This window comes from Artemia franciscana, chromosome 16, assembly GCF_032884065.1.
Source record: "Artemia franciscana chromosome 16, ASM3288406v1, whole genome shotgun sequence".
NCBI classification, from domain to species: Eukaryota; Metazoa; Arthropoda; class Branchiopoda; order Anostraca; family Artemiidae; genus Artemia; species Artemia franciscana.
Window position 1 is genome coordinate 14,636,918 of NC_088878.1, and position 26,352 is coordinate 14,663,269.

At 34.6% G+C, this 26,352-nt stretch overlaps 1 protein-coding gene across 3 annotated transcripts in view; it reads right to left on the bottom strand.

The window, feature by feature from the left end:
• Positions 1–13,331, bottom strand: part of LOC136037109 (monocarboxylate transporter 6-like) — a 30,164-nt gene extending 16,833 nt beyond the window's left edge. For 2 of the 3 annotated variants that reach the window (XM_065719578.1, XM_065719576.1), the window contains exons 1-3: positions 11,380–11,496; positions 7,571–7,761; positions 5,632–5,745 (exon numbers count right to left, since the gene is read on the bottom strand). In XM_065719578.1, coding sequence (XP_065575650.1) covers positions 5,632–5,745; positions 7,571–7,733 — 277 coding nt within the window. In that variant the 5' untranslated portion in view covers positions 7,734–7,761; positions 11,380–11,496. Of the gene's footprint in view, positions 1–5,631; positions 5,746–7,570; positions 7,762–11,379 lie in introns of all 3 variants that reach the window. The other variant, XM_065719577.1, reaches the window with a different exon arrangement.
• Positions 13,332–26,352: the final 13,021 nt, after the last annotated feature.

A 26,352-nucleotide genomic window follows, 5' to 3' on the forward strand; every position in this document is an offset into this window, starting at 1 on the left:
GAAAAAATCCAGCTGATTTCTCTCAGACTTTGGTAAATGTCCTTGTTAACCTATCTCAGGCTCTAATATACCTCATGTGTACCCGCTAGTAGTACTCAAGTCTTTTAAAATTCTCTTTCTTACATCCCCGACTTTTTAATAAGCATTCTAACCGTTAGACTTGAAAGCGTACCCTAAAATAATGGGAACATAACAAAGTAATGAATAGAATATTTATACTAAAGTAATGGCATGTAGAATATCATCATAAGAAATGATTGCTTTGAATCCATTCCATAAAATACTTCATTATGTTTTTTCTTGGCGGGGCACTTATTCCATTTGGGAGTCTTATACAAGTTGTTGATCATGACTAAAATATATATGTCACCTTCATTTTTTTATTTTGAAATTATCACAAGTGAATTTCTTTTGTTAATAGTATTTTAATGTTTCTTTAAGACATGTGAAAAAGATGAAAAATTTCTAAATCCCTCCCTAAAAAAGCTAAAGTTAAAAAAATCTAAATTAAATAAACGCATTAAAGAAAATTAAATCTTGAAAAAATCTCTTAAAGCATTACGCAACATCCCACGCCTGCGCCATCATTACGTAACATTCACTTGTGTGCCGCCATCACGTAACTCCTACGGTTTTGCCACCCACAGTTACAAATGGGGCTTCCCCACGGAACCCGAAGAAACAAGTCACGCGAGATTAAGTCGTTCGCAGAAAATCTAACTAGTCATGCAAGATTACGCCATTATCAACATAGGCAAACATTCTCTATTAAGTAGGTTTCTCCGCTTGAATAGCAAACCTTGAGGTCTGAAAAGTCCTATTACATAACAAAGACATTCCGAAGAAAAGTTTGCATAAGTAAACAGCCATTCTTCTATTACGTAAAAATCACCCGTATCTTGAAGAGATCATTTGTATAAGTAAACAATCAAGCCCCTACTACGTAACAATCAGGTTTACTATACCATTACATAGCAAACAAATGTTCTACAGTATTGCATAAGACCCAGGTGCGCATAATAGCGCCTGGAGGGAATCGCTGTTTACCTTCTTCGTGATCATAATTTAAGGAAGAAAAGAGTAGTTGCTATGTATATTGTGGAATTCGTAGAGGCATCACTAGTTATGGGCTAGGGTTGCTTTTTACCAGATTTTCCCTAAGAAGGCAACCATGATAGTATGTAATTACCATGATTGGATTGGGAAAAAATGTTGTTCTGCAGCCTTAAACTACATTCTGCACAATATACAAGTTATTTAATAGAGTACCAAGTGGCCACTTAATAACTCTTTCATTGGTAAATTAACTGCGGCTTAGTTTAAAAAATTGACGAGAGGTGAACAATTACACCATTTTAGAGTATATTAAAGGCTATAGCTCAGAGTGGCAAGCAAATAGTTTTCTCATATCTTTCCTTTGGGTTTCTATACAAGTTTGATTAAAAATGTTCGCTGCGAAGTTACTATTAAATCCAACTTTTTTCTTTTCATTTAAAATTTCATTTAAAATTTTAATTTTACCTGTTTCAAATAGTTTTCACAAGGAAAAAACTGTTATTTTTTACTGGATTCATTTCGTCGTTTAAGTATTTTTTCATTAGTCAATTCACCCGATTTAAACATAAAAAGAAATTTTAAATAAACAGAATAAGCAATTATATACTCAGCCTTTCTTTCGGCTATTCTTCGATATTTTTCAAGTTTTCGAAATTTCTAGAAATTTCGCCACTAAAGTAAGGAATATGGTAAAATTCATCGGTTATATCAATATTTTTTAAAGGTATCATTTGATATTTTAGTTTTTTACGCACTTCCCGTTTTTTGGGTAAGGGGATAAGGGGATAAAATTGCCGCATAAAAAAGTTTATTAGGTTTTCCACGTGTTTTAGGAACTTCAACGTAAATTTCTATAGAGGTGTATTTGAACAGAAATAATTTACCAAACAAAATGAATAAAAAAGAATGCGGTGTTATTAATTATGATTTAAGTGGGTCACCTGGAAATCATTGGGCTTGCTATATATCTATTATCAGAATTTTTCGATTCATTTGGTACTCCGCCAGGAAATGAAATAGTAAAATATTTGAAGACTTCAAATAAACCAAATGCTTAACATTCTATTCCATTACAAAATTTATGTGATGTCAATTGGGGAAATTTATGTATAGAGTATATCAAAAAAGGATTCACGAGGGTGGATCAGCAAAATTTTATTTAGACTTTATTTCTTAGTATAAATGGAAGAAGGATTTGAGAAATGATTATTTCTTATCATAGAAGTTGATTCGAGCAAACATATACAGTCTTTTTGTCTTTCATTTGGCATATAGAATTATTAATAGAGTTGCAGGCTTCCAAAATTGAACCTTAGACCCTTCTCTTCCGAATCAATAACTCTAACCATTTGTGGTGTCGGAGACTTTTTAAAAGTTAGACGGAAATCCTTTTTGATAGATAAATTATTTCCGATTCAGAAAAAAATTATCTAATAAAATCCCTACGTAATAAATGGAGGAACTTTTAAGCAAAAATAAAAATGAAAAATTAATATAATCGAACTATTGGGAAAGAAGGTTTAGACATTGGAACAGAATACACGATTAAAGCTATGAAATGTGTTACAAATAATTGTGGAAATAAACTTTTTGTTACTATTAATTTTAAATGCTAAACGGTACATTTTTTGCACCAAAACGATTTGATTCTACAACAGCTGATTTTGAAAGAAAATTTAAATTAGATAAAAAAGGTTCATCTAAGATTTTGTTTAAATTAGATTGATAAGATTTTAAAGGTTGCTGAAAGAAAAACGAAACATAATAATAATTATCTAGTTATTGATATAAACATAGTATATTAAAGTATACCAGTAGCATATAAAATATAGTAGAATATGATATAAAGTATTGAATATTAGTAAATATATTTCAAATTCTTTTTTCACAAGACATTTTTTGATCTTAAAAGTTATGAGGGAAATTTTTAATATGTTTCAAATTTTCACTTAAAATTATACAAATTCGAGTGAAAAGTGAGTAAATTTAATTGATTTGATGAGTGGTCCAGAACATACTTTTACTATGCTACTTCTGTTTGCCTGTCTCTTTATGTTTGTGTGTATGACTTTGCATGTTTGTGTGGGCGTTTCTATGTCTGACTCTATGTGTTTGTATGTGCTTTTAACTCTCTATCTCTCTCTGTCTGTACATGTGGATCCGAGCGGATTTTTGCTTGTCTCTCTCTCTTTACCTGTATGTTTGCTTGTCACTCCATGTGTTTGTATGTGTTTTTGTCTCTCTCTCTCTCTCTGTCTCTCTCTCTCTCTCTCTCTCTCTCTCTCTCTCTCTCTCTCTCTCTCTCTCTCTCTCTCTCTCTCTCTCTCTCTCTCTCTCTGTTTATGCCTGTGTGTCTTAGCAGGTGTTTGATTGTCTCTGTCTTTGTGCGTTTGACTCTTGGTGTTTGTAGTTGTTTTTTCTCTCTCTCTCTCTCTTTATCTCTGTCTCTCTCTCTCTGTGTGTATCAGTGTTTGAGCGGGTGCTTGCTTGTCTCTATGTGTGTCTTTCAGTGTGTCTGACTCTGTGTGTTTGTATATGTTTTAGTTTCTCTCTCTCTCTGTTCCTTTGTGTCCGAGCGGCTGTTTGCTTGTATCTCTCTCTCTGTACAAGTGTATCCTAGTGGGTGTTTGCTCGTCTCTGGGTCTGTTTTTGTTTGTTCATGTGTGTCTGTGTTTCTGTCTGTCTGTCTGTCTCTCTCTCTCTCTCTCTCTCTCTCTCTCTCTCCTCTCTCTCTCTCTCTCTCTCTCTCTCTCTCTCTCTCTCTCTCTCTCTCTCTCTCTCTCTCTCTCTCTCTCTCTCTCATTCTCTCTCTCTTTGTATGTACCTTATGTGTCTGGCCGTCTGTTTGCGTGCTTACGTGGATTTTGGAAAAAATCCAGCTGATTTCTCTCAGACTTTGGTAAATGTCCTTGTTAACCTATCTCAGGCTCTAATATACCTCATGTGTACCCGCTAGTAGTACTCAAGTCTTTTAAAATTCTCTTTCTTACATCCCCGACTTTTTAATAAGCATTCTAACCGTTAGACTTGAAAGCGTACCCTAAAATAATGGGAACATAACAAAGTAATGAATAGAATATTTATACTAAAGTAATGGCATGTAGAATATCATCATAAGAAATGATTGCTTTGAATCCATTCCATAAAATACTTCATTATGTTTTTTCTTGGCGGGGCACTTATTCCATTTGGGAGTCTTATACAAGTTGTTGATCATGACTAAAATATATATGTCACCTTCATTTTTTTATTTTGAAATTATCACAAGTGAATTTCTTTTGTTAATAGTATTTTAATGTTTCTTTAAGACATGTGAAAAAGATGAAAAAATTTCTAAATCCCTCCCTAAAAAAGCTAAAGTTAAAAAAATCTAAATTAAATAAACGCATTAAAGAAAATTAAATCTTGAAAAAATCTCTTAAAGCATTACGCAACATCCCACGCCTGCGCCATCATTACGTAACATTCACTTGTGTGCCGCCATCACGTAACTCCTACGGTTTTGCCACCCACAGTTACAAATGGGGCTTCCCCACGGAACCCGAAGAAACAAGTCACGCGAGATTAAGTCGTTCGCAGAAAATCTAACTAGTCATGCAAGATTACGCCATTATCAACATAGGCAAACATTCTCTATTAAGTAGGTTTCTCCGCTTGAATAGCAAACCTTGAGGTCTGAAAAGTCCTATTACATAACAAAGACATTCCGAAGAAAAAGTTTGCATAAGTAAACAACCATTCTTCTATTACGTAAAAATCACCCGTATCTTGAAGAGATCATTTGTATAAGTAAACAATCAAGCCCCTACTACGTAACAATCAGGTTTACTATACCATTACATAGCAAACAAATGTTCTACAGTATTGCATAAGACCCAGGTGCGCATAATAGCGCCTGGAGGGAATCGCTGTTTACCTTCTTCGTGATCATAATTTAAGGAAGAAAAGAGTAGTTGCTATGTATATTGTGGAATTCGTAGAGGCATCACTAGTTATGGGCTAGGGTTGCTTTTTACCAGATTTTCCCTAAGAAGGCAACCATGATAGTATGTAATTACCATGATTGGATTGGGAAAAAATGTTGTTCTGCAGCCTTAAACTACATTCTGCACAATATACAAGTTATTTAATAGAGTACCAAGTGGCCACTTAATAACTCTTTCATTGGTAAATTAACTGCGGCTTAGTTTAAAAAATTGACGAGAGGTGAACAATTACACCATTTTAGAGTATATTAAAGGCTATAGCTCAGAGTGGCAAGCAAATAGTTTTCTCATATCTTTCCTTTGGGTTTCTATACAAGTTTGATTAAAAATGTTCGCTGCGAAGTTACTATTAAATCCAACTTTTTTCTTTTCATTTAAAATTTCATTTTGCTTTGAACGGTTGCCAGCAATTCATATGCTCTGCTTAAAGCCTCTAAGCGGAAGTTTGAAAAAGAATGCGGAAATTAGCGTCTCGAAGAAAAGAACTGAAGGCTTAAGCATATACGTGTCTCTCTCCCCATGCTAGGCTTAGTTGACAGAATATTATTGCTAAAATTTAAAATTTAAATAATCGTAGCATGATACGTACCTGCCATCATAAACACGCCACTAAATAAAGATCCTACCCAGGAGGTAGCGCTTCTTGATGCATCGTAATATGAGATTATTACCGGGTAATAAATACTGAATGAATAGAACAAACCTAGAATTAAATAATTTGCTAAATTTAATACTGCTAGCAATATCCGAATATAAAAAGAAACAATTGGGCTACAATTCCATCTATGTACTATGCACTAGGCTTGGGAATTATGAGAGACTGATAAGAGAAGATTCTCTATAGTCCCTCAAAAACCAGCAGCATCTATTGTTGCCCAGAAAATTAGGAAGTTTAACTGTAAAAACCAAATAAAAATATTTGGTACATGTATTGTTTATCCTTTTTTTTCCTTTTCTTTACATTGGTCTGAATATCATAGAACCATTTTTGGGAATAGGTACTTTTTTTTCATTTTTGAACTAGCATATCTGATAAGGTCGTGATTAAGTGAACTGATGGATCTCAAAATTCCATGCTAAATTGAAAATTTATATTTAAAAAGTACTCAAGTATTCATTGGTGGAAGATACCGCTTTTAATATCAAGCCGTAGCTTCTTGAAGATGCTATAAAATGTTTGCCAGGTTAGGCTTTTTGCCAGAAAGAATCGTTTCAGGTCACCCTAGAGACCAAATTGACAAACTGGTATAATTAACCTGCTATTTCTGCCAATGAATGAGTGCCATTTGAAGGGTTTTTGACAATTGACGGTCTCTAGAGAATTGAGAGACAGAAGGTTACCCTAACTTCAGTTTTAAACCTCGATGTTCTCAATCACGGCCTTAAAAGTTAAAATACCCGTCCTTGAAGGGTAAATTAACTTACCTACAGACACACCCGCTTTGTTTTTTTTATAACACGAGGATCTAACATAAGATACAGCTACGAAAAATTGTCAAAATGTAGAATTTGACAGATCTATAGAACTAGTACTGTGAGCAGTCTATTATAAATCTTGCACTACAAAGATTTAAAAATGAGATGCTCCTAAGACAAAAGCTTTCCAAACCTTAATTTGCAGATCTTTTATAATCACAAGCACATTACATACGCCTGTTGTCTATGTTACGAAGAATTTTGAATAGAGAAAACTTATCGCTGGCAATTTTAAAACAGAAAAGGAACAGAAAAATTATATGGCTGTACCAAAACCTTTTTCTTCATTAAAAACTATTAAAATATTTTGTTTGGTATCTGTATTTCATGCCATTTACCTTACTTAAATTAAGGTATTAAATACTTATAAAATAATAAGATGATATCTATAAAACAACTACTCATTTTGATAATTCAATTAGTCATAGGTCTATAATATAATCCGGTTGGATGAAAAACCTCAGAAAGCTGTTAAGCCATGTGAATGATAATTCTATGCATGAATATGTACCGCCAAGTTCGAGAAGGAACTTTATGAACCTTGCCTACATTGAAAGAAGCTAATTTTTCTTCTAATTTAAATATATAAAATTCATAAATTTACACATTAAAAGAAGTGAGTGTGCACAGTTAATACATTTCTTCATTTTTTCATCCCTCGGTATTTGATAGAAAAACTAAATATTAAATTAAATAATTGGTTTTATGATTCTACTGCTTCATCTCACCCTTAGACCAAGACTATCTTATTTTTAATGGAGATCCTGAGATTAATACCAGAAATTTAAAAGAAAGAACCTTTGTACCCTACAGAAGAAAGAAACAGGGACAACCTATAAACTTTTCTCGTCTTCAGTGTCTAAGGGTAAAATTCTAGTTTATGCTTATTTATTTATTCAACAACGAGAAAATGTTTTAGCTGCTAAACAGGGGACCTATTAGTAGTCCTATCAAGCGTCGGTACTCTAAGGAACAGTCCACATTATCCCATAGATATCTCTGTTTGTTCAAAAATTTCGAAAAAAACCCTAGCCCAACCATACGGTTCTTACCTGCCGCCACTATATTACTAGCGGTAAATGCAAAAAGTATGATCCATGCCCATCCCCCATCTACATCCTTGCAATCATTTTTGATCAGCGGTGTAATTTTAGATGGCCGTTTGAATTGCTCCATGTCTAACATTACTGACACTTCGTGCATATTATTCTTCATTTATGCTGTGTTTCTAGCTGAAAGTATTCTGAAAAATTATATAATATAAATTTTAATGTGTTTAATAATTTCTATTGGACAAGATCATTAAAAAAGGGGACCAGAAATTCTGATTTCGGTTTGAATGAGCCCTCTCCCGATCTTCCAGGACCATTGGTTCGATATGACCACCCAGGAAGAAAAGAAGAAAAGCAACAACAAATAAACAAGCGTCCCTGATTCAAGCAAAAAACCCAAAATTCAACATATTTGTACATATGAGCTTGACACCTTTACATTAGGATTCTCTAATATGCTGAATATGGTAGTGTGACTTTCGATAGGGTCGATTGACATTTTAAGGGTTCATTTGGATTCATCATACTCCAATCCTTTCCATGTATCCATTTTTTTAATATCAAAATCACTCTATTATAAAAAATTTATTTTTACATAAATATACATATTTTAACACTCTCTTGTTATAGTACTTCGTTTTTTTCCCATACCCCTAAAAATAAAAATCAATCAATACCCCTAAAAATAAAAAAAAAATAAAAATCAATTTTTTAAACGACCTTGTCTTCTCTGGCCATCTGGTATTCAACGATAAGCTGTCTGAGGAAGGCAGCTTCGTTGAATACGAAGGGCAAGTCTCAAATATGTCCACATCTTTTTCCTTAGAACAAACAGTAATAACAGGTTTGTCCATTCTACCACGAATTTCATAATTGCTAACTCTTTGTTGCCAGCTTATATTTAGAATTCTTCTCAGGCAAATATTTTCGGATGTTATAATCTTCTTTCGGAGCTGTGGGCTCTTTTTTTAGCACTCATCAGCCTAGAGGAGCATGGAGAGCACATTACTATTAACGAGACGTGGGTTCAGCCATAGGGAATAATTGTTTCTCCTTCAAATGGTTTTTAATCTATTCAAGTCTCCAGGTGACTGGCCAATGCTGCGTTTTGCACTGGTCATTATTTTGCTATCACTGTCAATGCAGCCATCCAGGCTGTTGAAAAACTCTAGATTCTTATTTACCTAAAGGAGAAAAAATGATGAGCTTACTATGGACATGCTCTTAAAATTATTTACATTAATGGTCAGTCTGCCGTTCTCTGCAATTTCTATGATTGTATCAAGTAGCAGTTGCAATCTCTGTTTAGATTCTTCTAGCAAGTCTACATTATCGGTGAAGTAAAGAAGCTGCTTACTGCTTACTTTTATGCAAAATCCAGTGCTTCTCAACAGTGCTTCTCAATTAGTTGCTCCTCAATACAAAGCCCATGGTAATCACGAAAAGGAACAGAGAAAGTGCAAATCCCGGAGAGACACCATACATACCACTTGAGGTTATTGAGGAGTATTCTCGGTCAATTCAATAGCCAAGGTCAATAAAGAGAAGATACAGCTTATCATCTTATTATCACGCTCTTATTATTCCTCGACAAGAATTCTCAGCTCAAATATCAAAATCAGTGCACGACGTACTAATTATGATCATAATGCTTTCGTCGAAATTGTAAATCAAGAGCGCCTCTTATACTGTGCAGTATAACCACTATTTCAATACCAAAGCTTAATGAAAATGATAAAAATAGAGGTTGTCTTAACCTGTTTGGCTGCTTAGTTGTCTAAAAGAAAAAGTGGGTAATGTACGTATAAGAGTGGGAACTGACTCTAGTGTAAAGAAAATCAGCAAATCTATCTAGATATCACAAAAATATCACTTGTTCGCCTGTGAGTCAAAGCAATTTCAGTTTCAAACCAAAATCCTCGATCCTCCCTTAGTTTTACGGCCATCTACCTTAGTTCTGCCCTAGGATGGGTGGATGAATGATAGACTATCATTCAACAAGTGAAGATGACATCATTTTTATACAATCCTGGTAAAGGCCTATGCCAGCTTTGCCTCTCACTCAGACAATTCACCTTGGCTTGGTCTCCAATTGACCAAGGGCTTGATGGCAACTTGATTTTAATTCAAAGTGATATCCATTTTGTGATATCACTATAACCAGTGATATATTTTGGGATGGTTTTATATTAAGTTGAATATTTAGTTAAATAGGGATAGTTAAATATTAAACGTAGTATTAAGGCAAAAGCTGAGCAATTATGCTAATTGAAAAATTATCGTAGAAATAAATGCCTGATCCCAATATAGAAAGAACTCCATTACGAAGTTGGGGAAAAAAATATCGAAAAATACAAAAGATAGATGATACTGGTAGTTTTTTTTCTAATACTATTGCCAGTTTCTCCTCTTATAGGTTATCTATACTCTTTTGTCTAGAATCTCTCCTTAAAAGTATACATGTAAATATTACTGGCTGAAAGGTATATGTAAGTTTCATTTATCGCTTTGTGTACCACTGGTAATTTTTCAACAACAAAAAATCTACGAAGATAGGAAGAACTTACTCTTATACTGCTATGTTATGATCTGTTCGAACAATTGGTCACCTGTAAAAACTTAAAAACCTAAACATTATCCATGATTAAAGCCCAAGCAGTGTTTCATAGAGTTGAAATTTATTTTCCATGAATTCATTTTATTTCTCGAATACAAACCCAAACGTTCAGTTAAGGTTTGAGTTGAGCTCCTATGTCATGGGACTTAAACTCAAAATAACGGATCTTAAGCGCTTAGACAAGGAAATGGGGATATCTTAAAAGATCTTTTAAGTATTAAAGCAAATGCTTGAAATGTCGACGAAAAAAAGATAGTCTTAAATTAGTTTTAATTTAGATCATTCTATTATAATCTTGCTCATTCTTCTTAATTTTTTCGCAGATGACTGCTTTAACTTGTCATTCGTGGAGGAATAAAATGGAATATCAATGCTTTTATCAAATTATTATATTCTAAAATTTCATCTGATAGATTTATTTTTCTTCTTTTGAGGGTAATTTCACAGTACTTAGTTTTATTCGTTAAAGGTATATTTAACATATCAAGGAATAGGTGTGAATTAGGATAAATTTTGCCCTCATTATAGTCTAATTAGGGGCAATCCGTAATTCACAGGTGCTACCTTTGATTTTCTGCTCTAATGGTTGAAAGTATTGTGATAAAATGTGCATTACTTCACAGTTAACTTTTTCTTTAACTTCAAGTTAAAGAAAAACGAAAATAAGGCATCCAGTTAAATAATTTTATATCTATTCATTGTCAATAAAAAGGTTTCATCCCTATTTTGAACTGTTTTACTTTCGTCATGGAAAGGCAGTGTGGTCTTCGAAGTTATCTATTTCTAATGCCTAGCAATTTCTCAAAACAAACCTTGGCAAAGATACTTTCAGTAATATTGTCAGTGTTGCCTATGTCTTAGCATTAAATTTGTGTCATGAAGAATAACTTATAAGGAACACATTAGATATGGCTCGTAATTCATAAATGGTTCAATAGTAGAGCTAGCAGCTCACGAAATTTTTTTTTTCTGGTACCTCAAAAGAGGTACTTTTTTTTGCATGCCTCTAACTCGACTTCTTAAGAGGGAAAAAAGAATATCTCACTCATTTCTCTTTTCTCTCCACCACTCCCTATTTCTCTGCACCTTTTCAATTATATTCTTATTAATCTGGCAGGACTTGTCTGATTGTTTAGTTCTGGGATTTGGAATTTGTTTGAATAGGAATTTATTAATAAAACAAAATTCTTACGAGGTAGATTAAATATCCTAAGTTCAATGTACAAATACAAATATATTGTAATTTTAATGCAATAAGCATTTAAACTGAGATTGCTAGTAACATGTTTGAAATATAGCCTTCCTTTCTTATCAACTACTAGGTTTAAACTCCTGACATGTACCATGTGACACGAACATGTAAAGCCGGACAGAACTGGAAAAAAAGGAAATTCATCCTTCCTATAATTTTAGCTGGTTTAAAGATTTTTAGCTCGTGTTTCTGAGAATTTTCTTGTTTTTTTTGCAAGGTTCAGTTTAATCTCATTTGTTCTCCTTAATCAAACATAAATTAAAGACTTCAGTGAATATCTAAAACCGGGAAATGTCAATTACTCTTACTAATAATTCCTGATATTTTTGCCAGAGTGTTGGAGAAAAAAGTCCACTATAATCATCACCTAGACAAAGGACTGTACTTACAGAGGATTAGGAGTTTCCAATTCAAGAGAAGACCTTGGTATTTTTTTATAGTATTTGTCAACTTTACTTTTGTCAAAATATACGTTCACTTTATTTTCCTTAGCGGAGGGCAGGGTGAAAAAAGAAGAAAAAAAAACAACAACAAATAAAACCTAAACCGAACAGTTATTAAAATCAACTGACAAGTTTTGTTTAAAACAAACGTAAATTGTAGTAAATAAATATGAGGTCGCCACCCTCAAAGCTCCGAAAAGCTAGATTTCCTTACACTTTATTTGAATAGATATTCTCGTACACTCTTTTTTTTTCCATTACAGTATAAAAGCAATTGTAAGCTTAAAAAACTTCAATTCTTGTTTTTATTTCAGTATATTTGAACAATTAACTTGTTTTTTTCGATTTATGATTGAATAAAATTTCGTTATTTTTTTTCTTTTAGTTTTTTCTATTAAACTGTGCATGTAGTTTTAATAGAGTACAGAGATAGAGATATATGTAATAGAATTACATAGATTTTTTTCTTTTTTTTTTACCTCTTCTTCTCTCAGTGACGAAAGCACGAAATCTAAACTCAAGATTTTTAATTAGCTACCAATATACACAAATATAATAATAAAAAAAAAAAAAAACTTGCCTTGCTAGTAATAAAGGGAATCCCCCCTCCCAACTGAAAATATTTTCTGCGGTGGCTATTCCTGGTTGGTACTTCCCTTTTTAATAACATAATATGCGAACACCCAAATAAGCTTGAACAAAATTAATGTCACTTATGAAAAAATTTATGAAAGCTAGAATAAGATTAATGGCATGTTTCTGTGCTAATTTTAGTAAGGGAGGGACATGTCAGAGTTTTCCCAGGAAAACATCTTCTTTTGAACAGAAATCGCCTAGTTTGAGCAAAACGATACAGCCTACTATTCTATAGAGCAACCAATAGCTACAGTGGAAGAGTCACTGAAGCCAATTTATACTAAAGAGCTAATAAAAGAACAATAAATATCGTTCAAATAAGGGTGAAGTGGGTGAAGCTTCTTGAAAATTGCATCATAGTAAAAACAGTGAAAAATTATCTAGCAATGGATCTTTGTATGAGACTAACAAAGAAGTGAGCCAGCCTGAAAAACCCATTTTCGCGCCACCAAGTGACTTGTAAAATCCTAAAGCTAAAATATCATTTCCTCCCACTGAACCAGCTCAAGCCAAATTAATTTCTGGAAGTTTGAAAAGCATTCTGATTTAAAAAAAAGGAGAATAATTCAAAACTATCGTATTCAGTGAAGAAAAGAATGTCCTCTAGCCTTTAGAACTAATTTCTAGGGGAACGGGGTGACATCGAACCACATTTGTATTTATGTCCATGGGAGGTAAGGTTTTAAATTAACGGTGTTGTCCGAAACAATAGTCCCAGTTAATTGATTACTTTTGGCACATGAAATTTATCCTAGAGAATGTGTTCGCAAAGAGCAGCTGTTTCAAATATGGGTGGGCACTCATTCTATGTATCAACTGCCCTGTTTTCTCATTTCTTACTAACGCTGAAACAAAAACAGAATATGAATCTTATCAAAGCTACCATCAATCTTGTTTAAACTGCCATCAATTCTGTTCAAACTTATCCGGGTAGTCGAATCGGGTAGTCGAATCATTATGTTCTCAAAACAGGGACGCTAACTTTTCCATACCATCTCTTCATCGTTTTCCTAATGGTGACAGGTCCTGTCTAAAAAATATATGATTAAAACCTTTCTTTTATACTGCAAAAACATAATAAACAGAATAAACAAGACAAATGAATAAAATTACAATGAAACTTGTTTAATTTGCCATTCTGATCTTTAAATTATATTTCTGCTGCTCTTTAGTCTAAAAAAATATAACTAACATTAACAACATATCACAGTTCAAAACATACAAAACACCAATACTGTCTCACCCACAAAATTCTTTCTCTTCTTTAAACATAGATTTCCATCAAACTTTCAACAAGAGACTCAAGCGTTTCGATATCCGCTACCTTCTTCCAAATTTCACTGTTACTTGCATGCATAATTAGTCTTCTGCAATCAAAACCTAATCCTTTCAGCTTCACCTTCCACCTTCTTATCTGAAAATACTCACATAATTTCATCACTATCGACATAGCTCTTTTATTTCACCTTCATAAATAAGCATATTCAATTTAATCATCTTATCTTATTTTTCTCAGGATTCAAAACTACTCCAAAATCACCTAAGCACTGAATTATTCATCTACAGTTTAATCATTATATTTATAGTCAGGGAATTCGTGCTTCAAACTATTTGTTACCACCTAATAATACAACTTGAACTTCGGGCCTTCGTCTTGTATAAACAGACACATTCAGTCTTTTTCATGGCAGTATCTCATGAATAAACATAGACAGAAATTTCTTCATAGCTTGACAAGATGATGCACTAAGTATTTTCTACGAAGAGAACCTGAATTGTGTAAAGTTCTCCTTTCTTTTCAAACAGAAATCCACCTCTTCTTTCTTTTCCTCTCTTTGAGGGCATTGGAACGACAATCCAAGAATTACAGCCTACTTGAGCAACAAGAAAAAACAATTTTTGCATAAGGAAGTAGTGAAATATCAATTTCCCTTTTTCCTTTTGCCTTTCTTTTATTCCCGAATATGGAGCACTGAAACATCGTGGAGAGACGTTTCAAGGTTCGCTCGAAAAGAAATTTCCACATTTATTACATTACGTAAATAAAAGAACATAATAAAATGCCAAATTTGACAATAATGACATCTTAATATGAATCTTTAGAAACACGTGCCATTGCAAAAGTTGCTTTTTCTGGGGTAGCATGTCGTGTTTTTTGTCAGTAAAAGCAGCAGTGGGCGAAAACACATCAAAAACTCATTTCATAGATGATGTTTGATTTCCACCGTAATTAATTTTCGTAAGTTTATATGCTTAATGATCCCAAGTATGGGCATAAATATTAGTTACAGGCATCTGAAACAAAATAAGTCCAGTATATAATAATATTACTTTATTTCTTACCCCCAAAAACATTATAGAAGTATTGAATGTGGAGTGAAAACAATTAAATACACACACAAATACAAAACATAAAAAAACGAAAAATAATGACTATAGATATTTTTTTTACATTAAATAAACACCAAAAATTAAATAAACACACATACAAAATAACGGACTATAGTAAAATAAAAACAAATCCACATTAAACACACATAAGAAATGATATTCACAAAAAAAAAGAAAAAAAAGGTCAACCAACAAAATTTTACAATATGATTATATGGAGAAAGCGCTTTAAGATCAGTACCTGAGAGCTTCTTGTGCTTCTGTTTCCCTATGAAAAGCTTTACTTTTAAAATTCAAACAATCTTCATTGTAGAAGAAATGTTACTGACAACAACAACTTAGGAGGCGTTATAAGACTTACTTATTTAGACTTAGGTCTTCCCATTACGGCTGGTGCATAAGGCGACAACGGTACCTCTCCATGACGATCTCTCTTGTGCTTTTGACCAAAGTTTTTCGAGCAACAATATCAAAAGCGCAGCATCCTTCTCAAGGCATTTACCTAGTGTTGCTTTCTGTCACCCACGTCTTCTGATGCTAGAAGGAACCCAACACCACACATCATGGTGTAGGCGACCCTCACCAATCCGCACCATGTGACCCTTATATCACCAACGGTTAGTCACAATGCTATCAGTCAAGAGTGACTGCTTTGTCTTTTCACGTCTAGAGACGCTAGTGAGCTTAACAGTCCACTGGATACCAAGGGTGCACCAAAGACATATGTTCTCAAAACTCCGGATTCATTTTTCCAGTTGCTTAGGCAACAGCCAAGATTTGCCGCCATACATTAGTACGGAGAGGACGTTAATATTGAAAAGCCGGAGCTTGAGCTTTAGGGAGTATGCTGGATTCCTCCACACATTCCTTCGTTTATTGAAGGCACTTCCTGTGCACATGATGTACGTAGTAATTTCCCACCCAAGGCTACCATCACTTTTGATGACACTATCAAGGTACTTGAACTCTTTGACCTCCTATAAAATATGGTACATCGATACTAATTTCGGTGCTCACGACGATCAATGAGGTAACGTGTATAAAGCATATCCGATAATAATATGCCTAATGATACATCCGAAGGATAACAATATGATGATCACTGGCAAAACCTCGTTTGTAAGGAAAACAAAATTCGATACTATGGATCGAAGAAAATGCTCATTTAGGTAATAATCACATCAACGTTTTTTCAAGTTACATAAATGTAGGCTTAAGGATAAAACATTTATGCGAGCCATAAAGCATCAATGGTTACTCTTGCCAAGGGGGAATTTAGGGATAAATTGCACATTGTCCCTCGAAACCTAACTTGAAAAAAAGTATTAGATCTCAAACCAAATTTATTAAGTTTTATGGGCTGCAGGAACTAGCAAGCTCTGATTCCAGCTTTAAATGTCCATGGGCCCCGAAGTTAATAAATTGATACCCCCTATTATTGATCCCGAAGACCTGATTTTTGTGAGAACCTTGAAGAAATGGAAAACTAAAATTACTTTTTCAGTAAACGTGTCAAATCCCTTTGGTTTTCCATTTCTGATAATCACTTTAGCACCTTACAAATTTCGGTACATAAGAGATTTAAAAAGTATCTAAAATAGGGTGTACCTATTTTGAAAAGAATTATTCTATAGGATATATTATAAGAACTCTGCGATGTCCCGTGGTGCTCAACTATTCCTTTACATGCAATAATGGGAATATGAATTGTATTCGGATTATCCCTTGCCGTCGGTTATATCTTCCCATAAAGGTTCACTAGGAAAAGCCTGCAATGACTCTCGTGGACACTAGTAACATGAACATTCTAGCGGAGACTTTGGAACTAAAATTTCCGATGTCTACTGATACCGATAAGACTAATAACCTCCTACAGGGTAATTTTCAAACTAACTAAATTGATATTATAATGAATTAACAAGATGTCGAACATCTAAGGAGTGTAAAATGAGGATAATCTAAACTTATTGCTTGGTTTTCAGGAGAATAGGTAATTGCGGGCCGACATCAGTCAGAGAACATAGATGAGCAGATAAAATTGATAGGTGGATTTACGGAAATAATACATAAGATAACTGACCCTAGTTTAAATACAAAAGAAAAAATATGAGTAAAGATTTTTCTTGGGAGGAATATAAAAATTAGAAGTGATTCAATTAAAGAAGGAGCGAAATTTTTTTTCGACATATTCATAAGAACTATAAGATGCATAAATATATTTTAAAATAGAAGTCAAAAATGCTTCTTTAAAAAAGTAAGGAGGTCCAGCCTTATGAAGAAATTAATATAAGGCCCTTTTAGAGACAGAGAAAACTAGGTGCCTCCGTACCCTGACCACAAGTACCTGATCCCGATGCATGGCCAATAGATCAAAACAATGCATACTAGTAGGATAGTTTCCCTGGTCGCTGGTTCAGGGAGGAATTATCAAACACAGAAAAAGAGATCAGCCTTAAAAAAACAAGTTTTTTTTTTAAATTGAAAGTGAAGAGCAGCATTAAAATTCAAAAAGAAAAGAGATTATTCCTTATATGAAGGGTTTGCCCCTCCTTAATCCCTTGCTCTTTACGCTAAAGCTTTCAGAACTTATAAAAAACATTCCTATTGTAATTAAACGCCCTTGTGTTTCAGCAGTCGTTCTTAAAAAATTGGGACAAACAATCAAACTTTAGCGTAAAGAGCAAGTTATTGAGGAGGGGATGCAAGCGCATCATATACGGAATAATTTCTGTTCGTTTTGAGTTTTTATGTTGCTTCCTACTTACGGTTAAAATTTTTTTTTAATTTAATTTCTGATCGTTTTTCAAATAATACCGGTAAATCTGCCTCATCCTCCGTGAAATTTTCCCCCCTCACGGGAAAATCCTCTGCAGAAATTACATCCCACCTAAAATACACTCTCCCCCCGCGAAATTCCCTCGGAACAGTTCCACCCTTGCTGAAAATCCTCCCATCCCCGTAAATTTTCTTGCTGTCGATTCAGCCTGAAAAATTCTCCTAAGCATACTTTCATTTGAAAAAAGCAATTTCATTTCTAATCGTTTTCTCAAAATTTCCCCACCCGTCGTAATTTTTTCCCGGAAATCAAAACACGCTGAAAATAGCCTCCGGATAATTCCCCTGGAACATCTCCAACTGCAAAATTGAGTTGGCAAAAAGAAAGTAAGACAAATAACAAAATTTCATATAGGAGTTCTGTCAAATACTCGGAAGGTTCAACCCCCTGAAATTTCCCTACCTATCCCGAGCAAAAATTCCCCCTCCAAAAAATATCCGTATATTTCAATGACAATTACTATGCGTAAACAACAGGTAAATTTCGTAACTTCATGCCTGTCCTTACGGACCCTGGGGGGTCAAGTTATCCCTAAACACATAGTTATTAGATATTTCAACTATGCCGAACAATATGGCTATCTCAAGACTTTGATCGGATAACTTTGGGCAAAAAGGGGGATGGGAAGGGGGCTAGTTCCCCTCCAACATTGTTGGTGACTTAAAAAGGGCACTAATTTTTTAATTTATGTCGAATGCTCCCTTTTCCAATCTTATAGGGCTATTATTTCGATATGATCACCCATGGAAAAAAAATAGACACGCATCCGTGATCTTCCTGCTGGCAAAAGATACAAAATTCCGCCTTTTTGTATGTAGGAGCTTGATACACTGCATCTGACGAACTTCTACCGTGAGGTTCTCTGATGAGCTGAATCTGATAGTGTGATTTTCATTAAGACTCCTTGACTTTTAGGGGGCATTTCCTCCCTTTTTCAAAAACCAGGCAAATGTTCTCAAGCTCGTAACTTTTGGTGGGTAACACTATCCTTGATGAATCTTATATATTTGAAATCACCATAATAAGTTTACTCTTCTGAAGTATCTATTGATATCCAAATTCCATTTTTTAGAGTTTTGGTTACTTATGAGCCGAGTCTCTCCTTCCTTACAGTTTGTCACCACGAATGATTTCTTGTTATGTAATTCGTTTATAGACTATAAAAATACTGGAATCAGTAAGCTACTATTCCAATTTTTGATTCAAAGGAGCACCGGCCTTGGTGTTGAGCATCTGATTTCAGCATGAAATGATGGAATCAGTTGATGAGCATCGATCTGGTATATGATTTTGACCAGGTTTTTGTCAAGTCAAACTTTTTTACTCTACGAATTTGACATCATTGTATCAATTTGCAAGTCAGAAAAGAAAAATGTGTATACCAGACCGTTTTGAATGTCATTGAAGATATTTTTGCACAATCCTTTGTTCAATGTGGTTGTTTTACACTATGCATTTGAACATACTGGATACTTCTGGAACACAGTCTTTACGAGTACGGAATTTCATGCTCTTAATCCTGAAAGTACTCTAGGGACTCCCTCTTTTTTATTAGTATGTAAAAACCTGACTATAGTATCACTCGGTCAACCAATTTTGATATTTATTTGTCAACAATGAAAAATGACTAAGATAGGCCAAGCTGTGGAAACAAAAAATCTCATCGACTCTTGCTGTAAGACGACCTGACATTCTGAAGTGAAGCTACGAGATACAACTTTATCTAATTGTCAGGTGAAGTATTTTACCTGACCCGTATTTTACCATAGCATAATTTTTTCAGATTAAATCCCTGACAGATTCTCTAAGAAAGCTTCAAAAACCTTATCTTCACTCATCTGTCAAAATTATAAGAGATGGTGGACGCTCTGGAGTTAAATGGGTGCTCAAATATGTGCTGAAGACAACGGCCTAACAACACTCTTTTCGAAGAAAACCTATACAGATCCTTTTTTGAGAACGGTTCCCAAACCTAATGAGCCAAATTATAACGCGGTTCCCTATCCTGTAGAGAAGTTCAATACATATACAGTAAGAAGTTAAGACACAAGAGTAAGTCCAGCGATTTGTTAACAACTATGCTAAAATAAAATACAAATATACTTAGGCCATCAAAATTTTGTTCAATATTACACTCCTTTTTTATTTTAACTAACTTCACCGCTACTCTTTTATACAGAAAAATAACAAGTACTTGCTGTGGAAACTGTTTCCATTTCCAAGGAACTAGTTTATTATAATCATTCCTATGCTGTGGAAATGCTCAATGCAGATATAGTTTGAGGCTGGAAAACATGCGGCTGTTATAATTGACAGTGGGTTGTGTGACATTTTGGTATTCTGTACCTTATTTGGCTTTCATAATACTTAAAAAGATAGTCGCTTTTAAAAGATTACTCGTGAATCATTTCATAGCCTTGCTGAACTAGAAAAAATTGCTTTTCATTTAAAAATTTTTCTGGCACACCATTAAAACTTTTTGAGTAAGCAGTCGATCGCAAATTACTGTTAAAAAGAATATGTTTTAGCATATATTAAAGGTAAACTTATCTCTTAAATTTTTTTTTATGATAAATATTTCTAGTTTCATTTACAGGACTATTTACGTCAATTTACATACAGATGTGATCAAAAGGGTAAACATATTCATCATATTAACAATAACAAATCATTACAGCATCAACCCCCTAAGGCCATCACAGCTGTGCATGCTCCTCCCTTATGCCAATATATTCAAGGCCTTACTTTTTACTATCTCCCATGAAGCTACAATATCCTTTAAATACTTCTTTATGACCTCTTCCCACCTTATTTGGGTACGACTTGCTTTTCGTGTAGCACTGAATGGATGGCAAAAAGAACACTCTTTCGCAATAAGCCGTCTTTCCTCCGTCAACCTCTCAATCTCTCTTGAGTTGTTATAGTCATAGCAAGCCAAATATGATATTCTGACATTTACTGTATCAATAAACACAATTATAACTCTTATCATTTTACTTCTACTGTACTGATGGAAAAACATATGCTTTTGTTGGCATGCAGTAGTGAAATTCAACCCTTTTTTAAATACGCAAAAGAAATTACATAACGAATAACTAATAAAAAAAGAAAAGAAACATACCACAAAAAAAACACAAAACAAAAAAGATGAATCTCCTTCACATCATCCCCTCCAAAATAAAAAACATACCTCCTCGCAGCCCTACTCCCTCACTACCACCCATCCATCCACTCCTCCCTACCACCCACTCTTCCCTACCACCCCCAACCAGCCAGACCTCCCTACCACTTCCTTTCTTCTCACAAATAAAAACAAATTCAACCATTCTTTATTAAATATTCTTTTCTCTTAAACTCTATAAGATTCTCAGCCGCCCTGATGATCACTGGTAGAGAATTCCAGACAGTAGTTCCAATAAACTGCAATCGAAATCCTGGTCTTGTGCTACTCTTAAGCTCAATCACCAATTTATTACTATTTTTCGTATCTTATTCATGAATATCATTGTAAGCACGGTAAGTGTCACGAAAAACACTTGGGACTAAATTATGCACGCACTGGAAAACGACAACTGCTGCTTGATAATCCTGCAGTTGGCCCACATTAAACAAATTTAAAGACTTAAAAAAAGCACTTGTGTCATTCACATCCTTGACATACTTGCCTATGATCCTCACGGCATTACTCTGAAGAATCTGGACTCTTTTGAAAAATTGCTGCTCCGAATCAGACAGCCATATGAAATATTTGGGTAAAAAATTGAGTGATAAATCATCAGAAAAATCCAGTTTGGCAAAAAATGTTTTAATCTGCAAAGCATAACAGGTCCTCGGGCAATTTTTGAAGAAATAACATCACTGTGATGCTTCCATGAAAGGTCTGAATCAATAAAGAATCCTAAGTATCGCACTATATTAACTTATTGAATAAGTTTTCCGGATAAAAAGACTAGATCACTAGCATCATCTGGCATGCCTACTATGTAGAAAGTCATTAGAAATGACTTTTCACGCTGACAAACAACAAGCTAAGGTTCATAAGAATCTCCAGCCTTCTCAACGCAATATTTGCTTTAAGCACAACCTCTTCGATTGATTTAGCTTGCGTAATGAACTTATATTTTTGTGTACTTTTATTATGTATATGAGGGGGTTCACTCCTCGTCAATACCTCGCTCTTTACACTAGAGCTTGAATTTTGTCTCAATTCTTTAAGAATGACCCCTGAATCACAAAGACCGTAGTATAAATAGTTGAAATTACTAAAAATACTTTAGCGTAATGAACAAGGTATTGTGGAGGAGACGAACCACCTTATATACGTAATATTTTCTGTTCGTTTTAAGTTTTAATTCCGCTCATTACTTCGTTGAAAAAAAAGTATTTATTTTCTCATGGTTTTTTTTTATAATGCTAGAAAATCCTGCGCCCCCTTCACGGAAATTCTCTTCTCTCATGACATATTCCTCCATGGAAAGACCCTCCTATGTAACCACCTCCCCCCGCCCATCCCAACTAGAAAAAGTCCCCCTAAAAACGCCTGTACACTTCATAATAACCATTACTGTATGTAAACAATGGTCAAAGTTTGTAACTTGCAGCCCCTCCCTCGGGGACTGTAGGGGATGAAGTCGCCCCCAAAGACATAGTTATTATGTTTTCAACTAAGCTGAACAGAAAGACTATCTAAAAAATTTTATCCAGTGAATTTGGGGGAAAAATGTGCGTGGGAGGGGGTCTAGGTGCCCTCCATTTTTTTTTGGTCACTTAAAAAGGGCACTAGAAATTTTAATTTTCGTCAGAATGAGCCCTCTCGTGACATTCTGGGACCACTGGGTCGATACGATCAACCCTGGAAAAACAAAACAAAAAACAAACAAACAAATAAAAACGCATCCATGATCTGTTTTCTGGCAAAAAATACAAAATTCCACATTTTTGTAGATATGGGCTTGAAACTTCTACAGTAGAGTTTTCTAATATGCTGAATCTGATGGTGTGATTTTTGTTAACATTTTATGACTTTTAGGGGGTGTTTCCCCTTATTATCTAAAATAAGGCAAATTTTCTCAGGCTCATAACTTTTAGTAGGTAAGACAAAACTTAAGGAAACTTGTATATTTAAAATCAGCATTAAAATAATTTTTTGATGTAACTATTGCTATCAAAATTCCATTTTTATAGGTTCGGTTACTAGTGAGCCGGGTCGCTCCTTAGTACAGTTCATTACCACGAACTGTTTGATAAGAGTCACGACAAACGGGACTACCCTCCTCCTATTGATCTCTATAAGGCTTTAATGATATCTATGTTTTACTTAAAACGACATGTATTTCGATCAGTGAGATTCTCATTTGTCGAAGCATCAAAAACAGCGAAAAGAAAAACATGATAATAATCAAATCAAGATTTTTGAGAGATAAAAAGTAAATGAAATTCATTACATTCATATGCAATGAATAATTAAATCTGTTGTTCTCAATTTAATTCTACTATATTAAAAGCAAACTTTTTGTTATAAGTTTTTCTTTTGATTCTATCTTACTGAAGCATATAGAGGAATTATGCATAAACAAACTTTTAAATTATCATCGGCAAATTTTGAACCAATCTGTTTAATTTACCCTAGTAATATTTTGGATTGACGAATCAATAAATGATTAAATGATAAATTTTCTATAAAATTGAAAGAAATGTGTTCAAAAAGAAAAAAAAGTACAAATAAAAATCTATTGTATATGACTTATATAAGATTAGATTGATAGTTTAAAACATATGATTGAAATTCCTCGAAGTCTCGGCACCTTTGGTTTTTTTTTCGATATTACTGTTCTAATGATTCGTTTTGTTTTTGGATTAAAAAAAAAAGAAGAACGTTTTGTATCGGTGACACACCACAACTGATAGTATCGCGCTCATAGTGTTTGTAGGGATGGGATTCCCTTTTTTATTTGTGGTAATTACTGTCCGTTTAAAGTTTCACCAGATGATCCCTTTTAACTTCGGTTCATCCTGGTTTTTATTTATTCATTCAAAGTATTTTCTGTTTGTTTTGAGCATGAACTATTGTACTAATGTTTTTCTAATTAATCTTTAGTATGGCTCTTTACTTTCATTTTCTAAATAAAATAGTATAATGTTTAGAATATTACGTTTTATTAATTACAAAAGGCACTAGATATGGCAGTTTCCTTTGAAACGAAAGACAGCTTTCTATGATGCTTCAATGCCCCCCCCCTAGTGGCGGGGAAAAAAGAAAAAGAAAAAAAGAGGATACATCAGTCCCATCCATGCAAAATGGCGATTTTCCTTGTTGTTCAGGTCAGGAGACTAAAATTTTCTTGTGTAAAGCTGTTAGCAATGGTAATTCAGATGATGTACTTTTTGATTTGGTCCAACGCCATTTACAAGGATTTGCAGACTATTTTTTGAAAATCTCATAAATTAGTTTTCAAAATAACATTTTATAATTAACACAATCGAGATAATAGCTACCATTCTTGAATTAGCCACAAAGGACCCTTTCTTCTCACTAACCAGATTTTAAAGTACATTAAAAAAATAATTTATCTATTATGGGCCGTGGTTTGATCTTCACTAGGTTGCAAGTATAACTTCAACTATGATTTTGAAAATTTTCAACTTTTGAAAATACCACTTTTCAAGTTAATATGCAAATTCCCGCCAAGGAAACCTCGCTTGGTGCCCGTAAAAAATTTGTCAATAAGTGAACTCGCAGATCATTTAAACTGGAAAACTTTTCATATCGCTTGCCGTAGGTAACAACGACAATTTTTCTAAAAATGTTTGCTAGGTCATCCAGAAACTCAGTTAAATACTAGGGCGCACTAATCACCTTCGCTGTTAACTTTTCCAGCTCGTCTAGGACACCAGCTTTAGAGCCGCAGTAAAGAAAGTCTTTTTGTCTTTTGAATAGAAGAAGCTCACAGTATCACAGCCGGTAAAACATTGAAGAAAGGTAATAGTGTTTGTGACGGCGATCGGGACCTTTTTCACTACTTGGTGGATCGGGAATGTTTTATCTCTAAACTTGAGGTACAGCTCAGGATCGGATGCAGTACACTTAGAAGTCAAAATCTTTAAATGCTGAATAAGCATGGCCAAAATATCTGTTTCGTTGGCTTTCACTATCACCTGCTGATAACCCCTGCGAAAACAATGAGCCAAATGTAGTACCAGCCTCGTATCAGCTTCCTCATGGGTGCTCGCTAGGCTCTCAGTAAGTTCAGAACAAACATCAAATAGCAGACCTTTTAGATAGACTTCACGTCTATCACTAAACCCACCAGCAAGCACCAGCGGAAAGTGCACGTTTTCTGTCTGGTCTTTCCAAATTTCAAATATAACCTCAGCAATTTTCACCTTCGTTGATGACTGCGTCAGCATAAGCTCCCAGTTTTCCAAGGTCACAGATCGAGAGATTACGAATGTTCTGATAGTGCCCTCGCCCCTTCTACTATGACAGCCGCTGCTGTTTTTTAGGAGAATAGGACAACCCTCTAGGTCCTTTATCAAATGCAGGCCATCGTATCTGTCTGATATGACATGCAGTTCAGTCAAACCTGACAGTTCTTTCGTTATGTTTCACAACATTCTACATGCAAAATTCTCCAAGATTTTGGTTTTTGACGGAATTTAGGTTCTAATGAATGCCATAAAGTCTAGCAAGACTGCCTGCTTTGCCTCAGGTCTTAGAGTAACGTTCATAGGCCAAGAATCAATTACACTAAGCATTCGTATTGAATCTATAAGTGCAGCTTTGGAACCCGTTCGTAACCAAGTGCCAGCACCAGTGCCTGTTCTTTCAAACAGAGCTGGTGATTCCGGAAGGAGTTTATGGGGCATCAATCTACGCAATACTGACAAAGGCGTAGCGAGAGCGCTACCACAAGCAAGTAATATCTCCATAGTCACTTCTAGTTCTTCTTGGATGCAGCTTATTGCTTTCTTCTTTTGCTCTTTACCCTTCTTCAAGGTACTAGCCATAGTCACCACCTTAATCTTTGAAAAAGGGTTGGGTTGCCCAGCGACAAATGCTTCAACGGCTCTTACCAAAGACCAAAAGACAGCAGCCAAAAGACTATCTCGGATTGAATTTTCAGCAACTTCACTAGTCATGATGTTTATAAGTTCTTTTTCTTTACAATCAAAGGGATTCACATAACTTTCAATTACTGACATAGTCTTCAACGCAAACTTTTCGTTTTGAAAGTCTGCCTTCTCGGATCCATCATACTCGCTGTTTCCATTTATTCCAGCTAGTTTACACAGTGAGGCTGATACATTTGCACAAAATGGCAAGGTAGATATCCACTCAGCGACCGCACTGGTATTCAGAGTTAGCCCTTTGATGCCGCCTTTTTCTTTGCCTCAAGGTTCAGACTCCAAGGCATGGTCTAGAGAAACTGCGTTAGCTGAACCAACAGATCTTTTCACAGTAAAGTGGCCTTGCAAAAACTCCTTGTGAAGTTGTTCGGGTACACGCTCATGTCTTGCAAATACATTGTGAGATAAGTTGCGTACTTATGGTGGCCTGCAGATGCCATAAAGGGAAGCATCATACTGGTTGTTTTCAAATGCAAGACG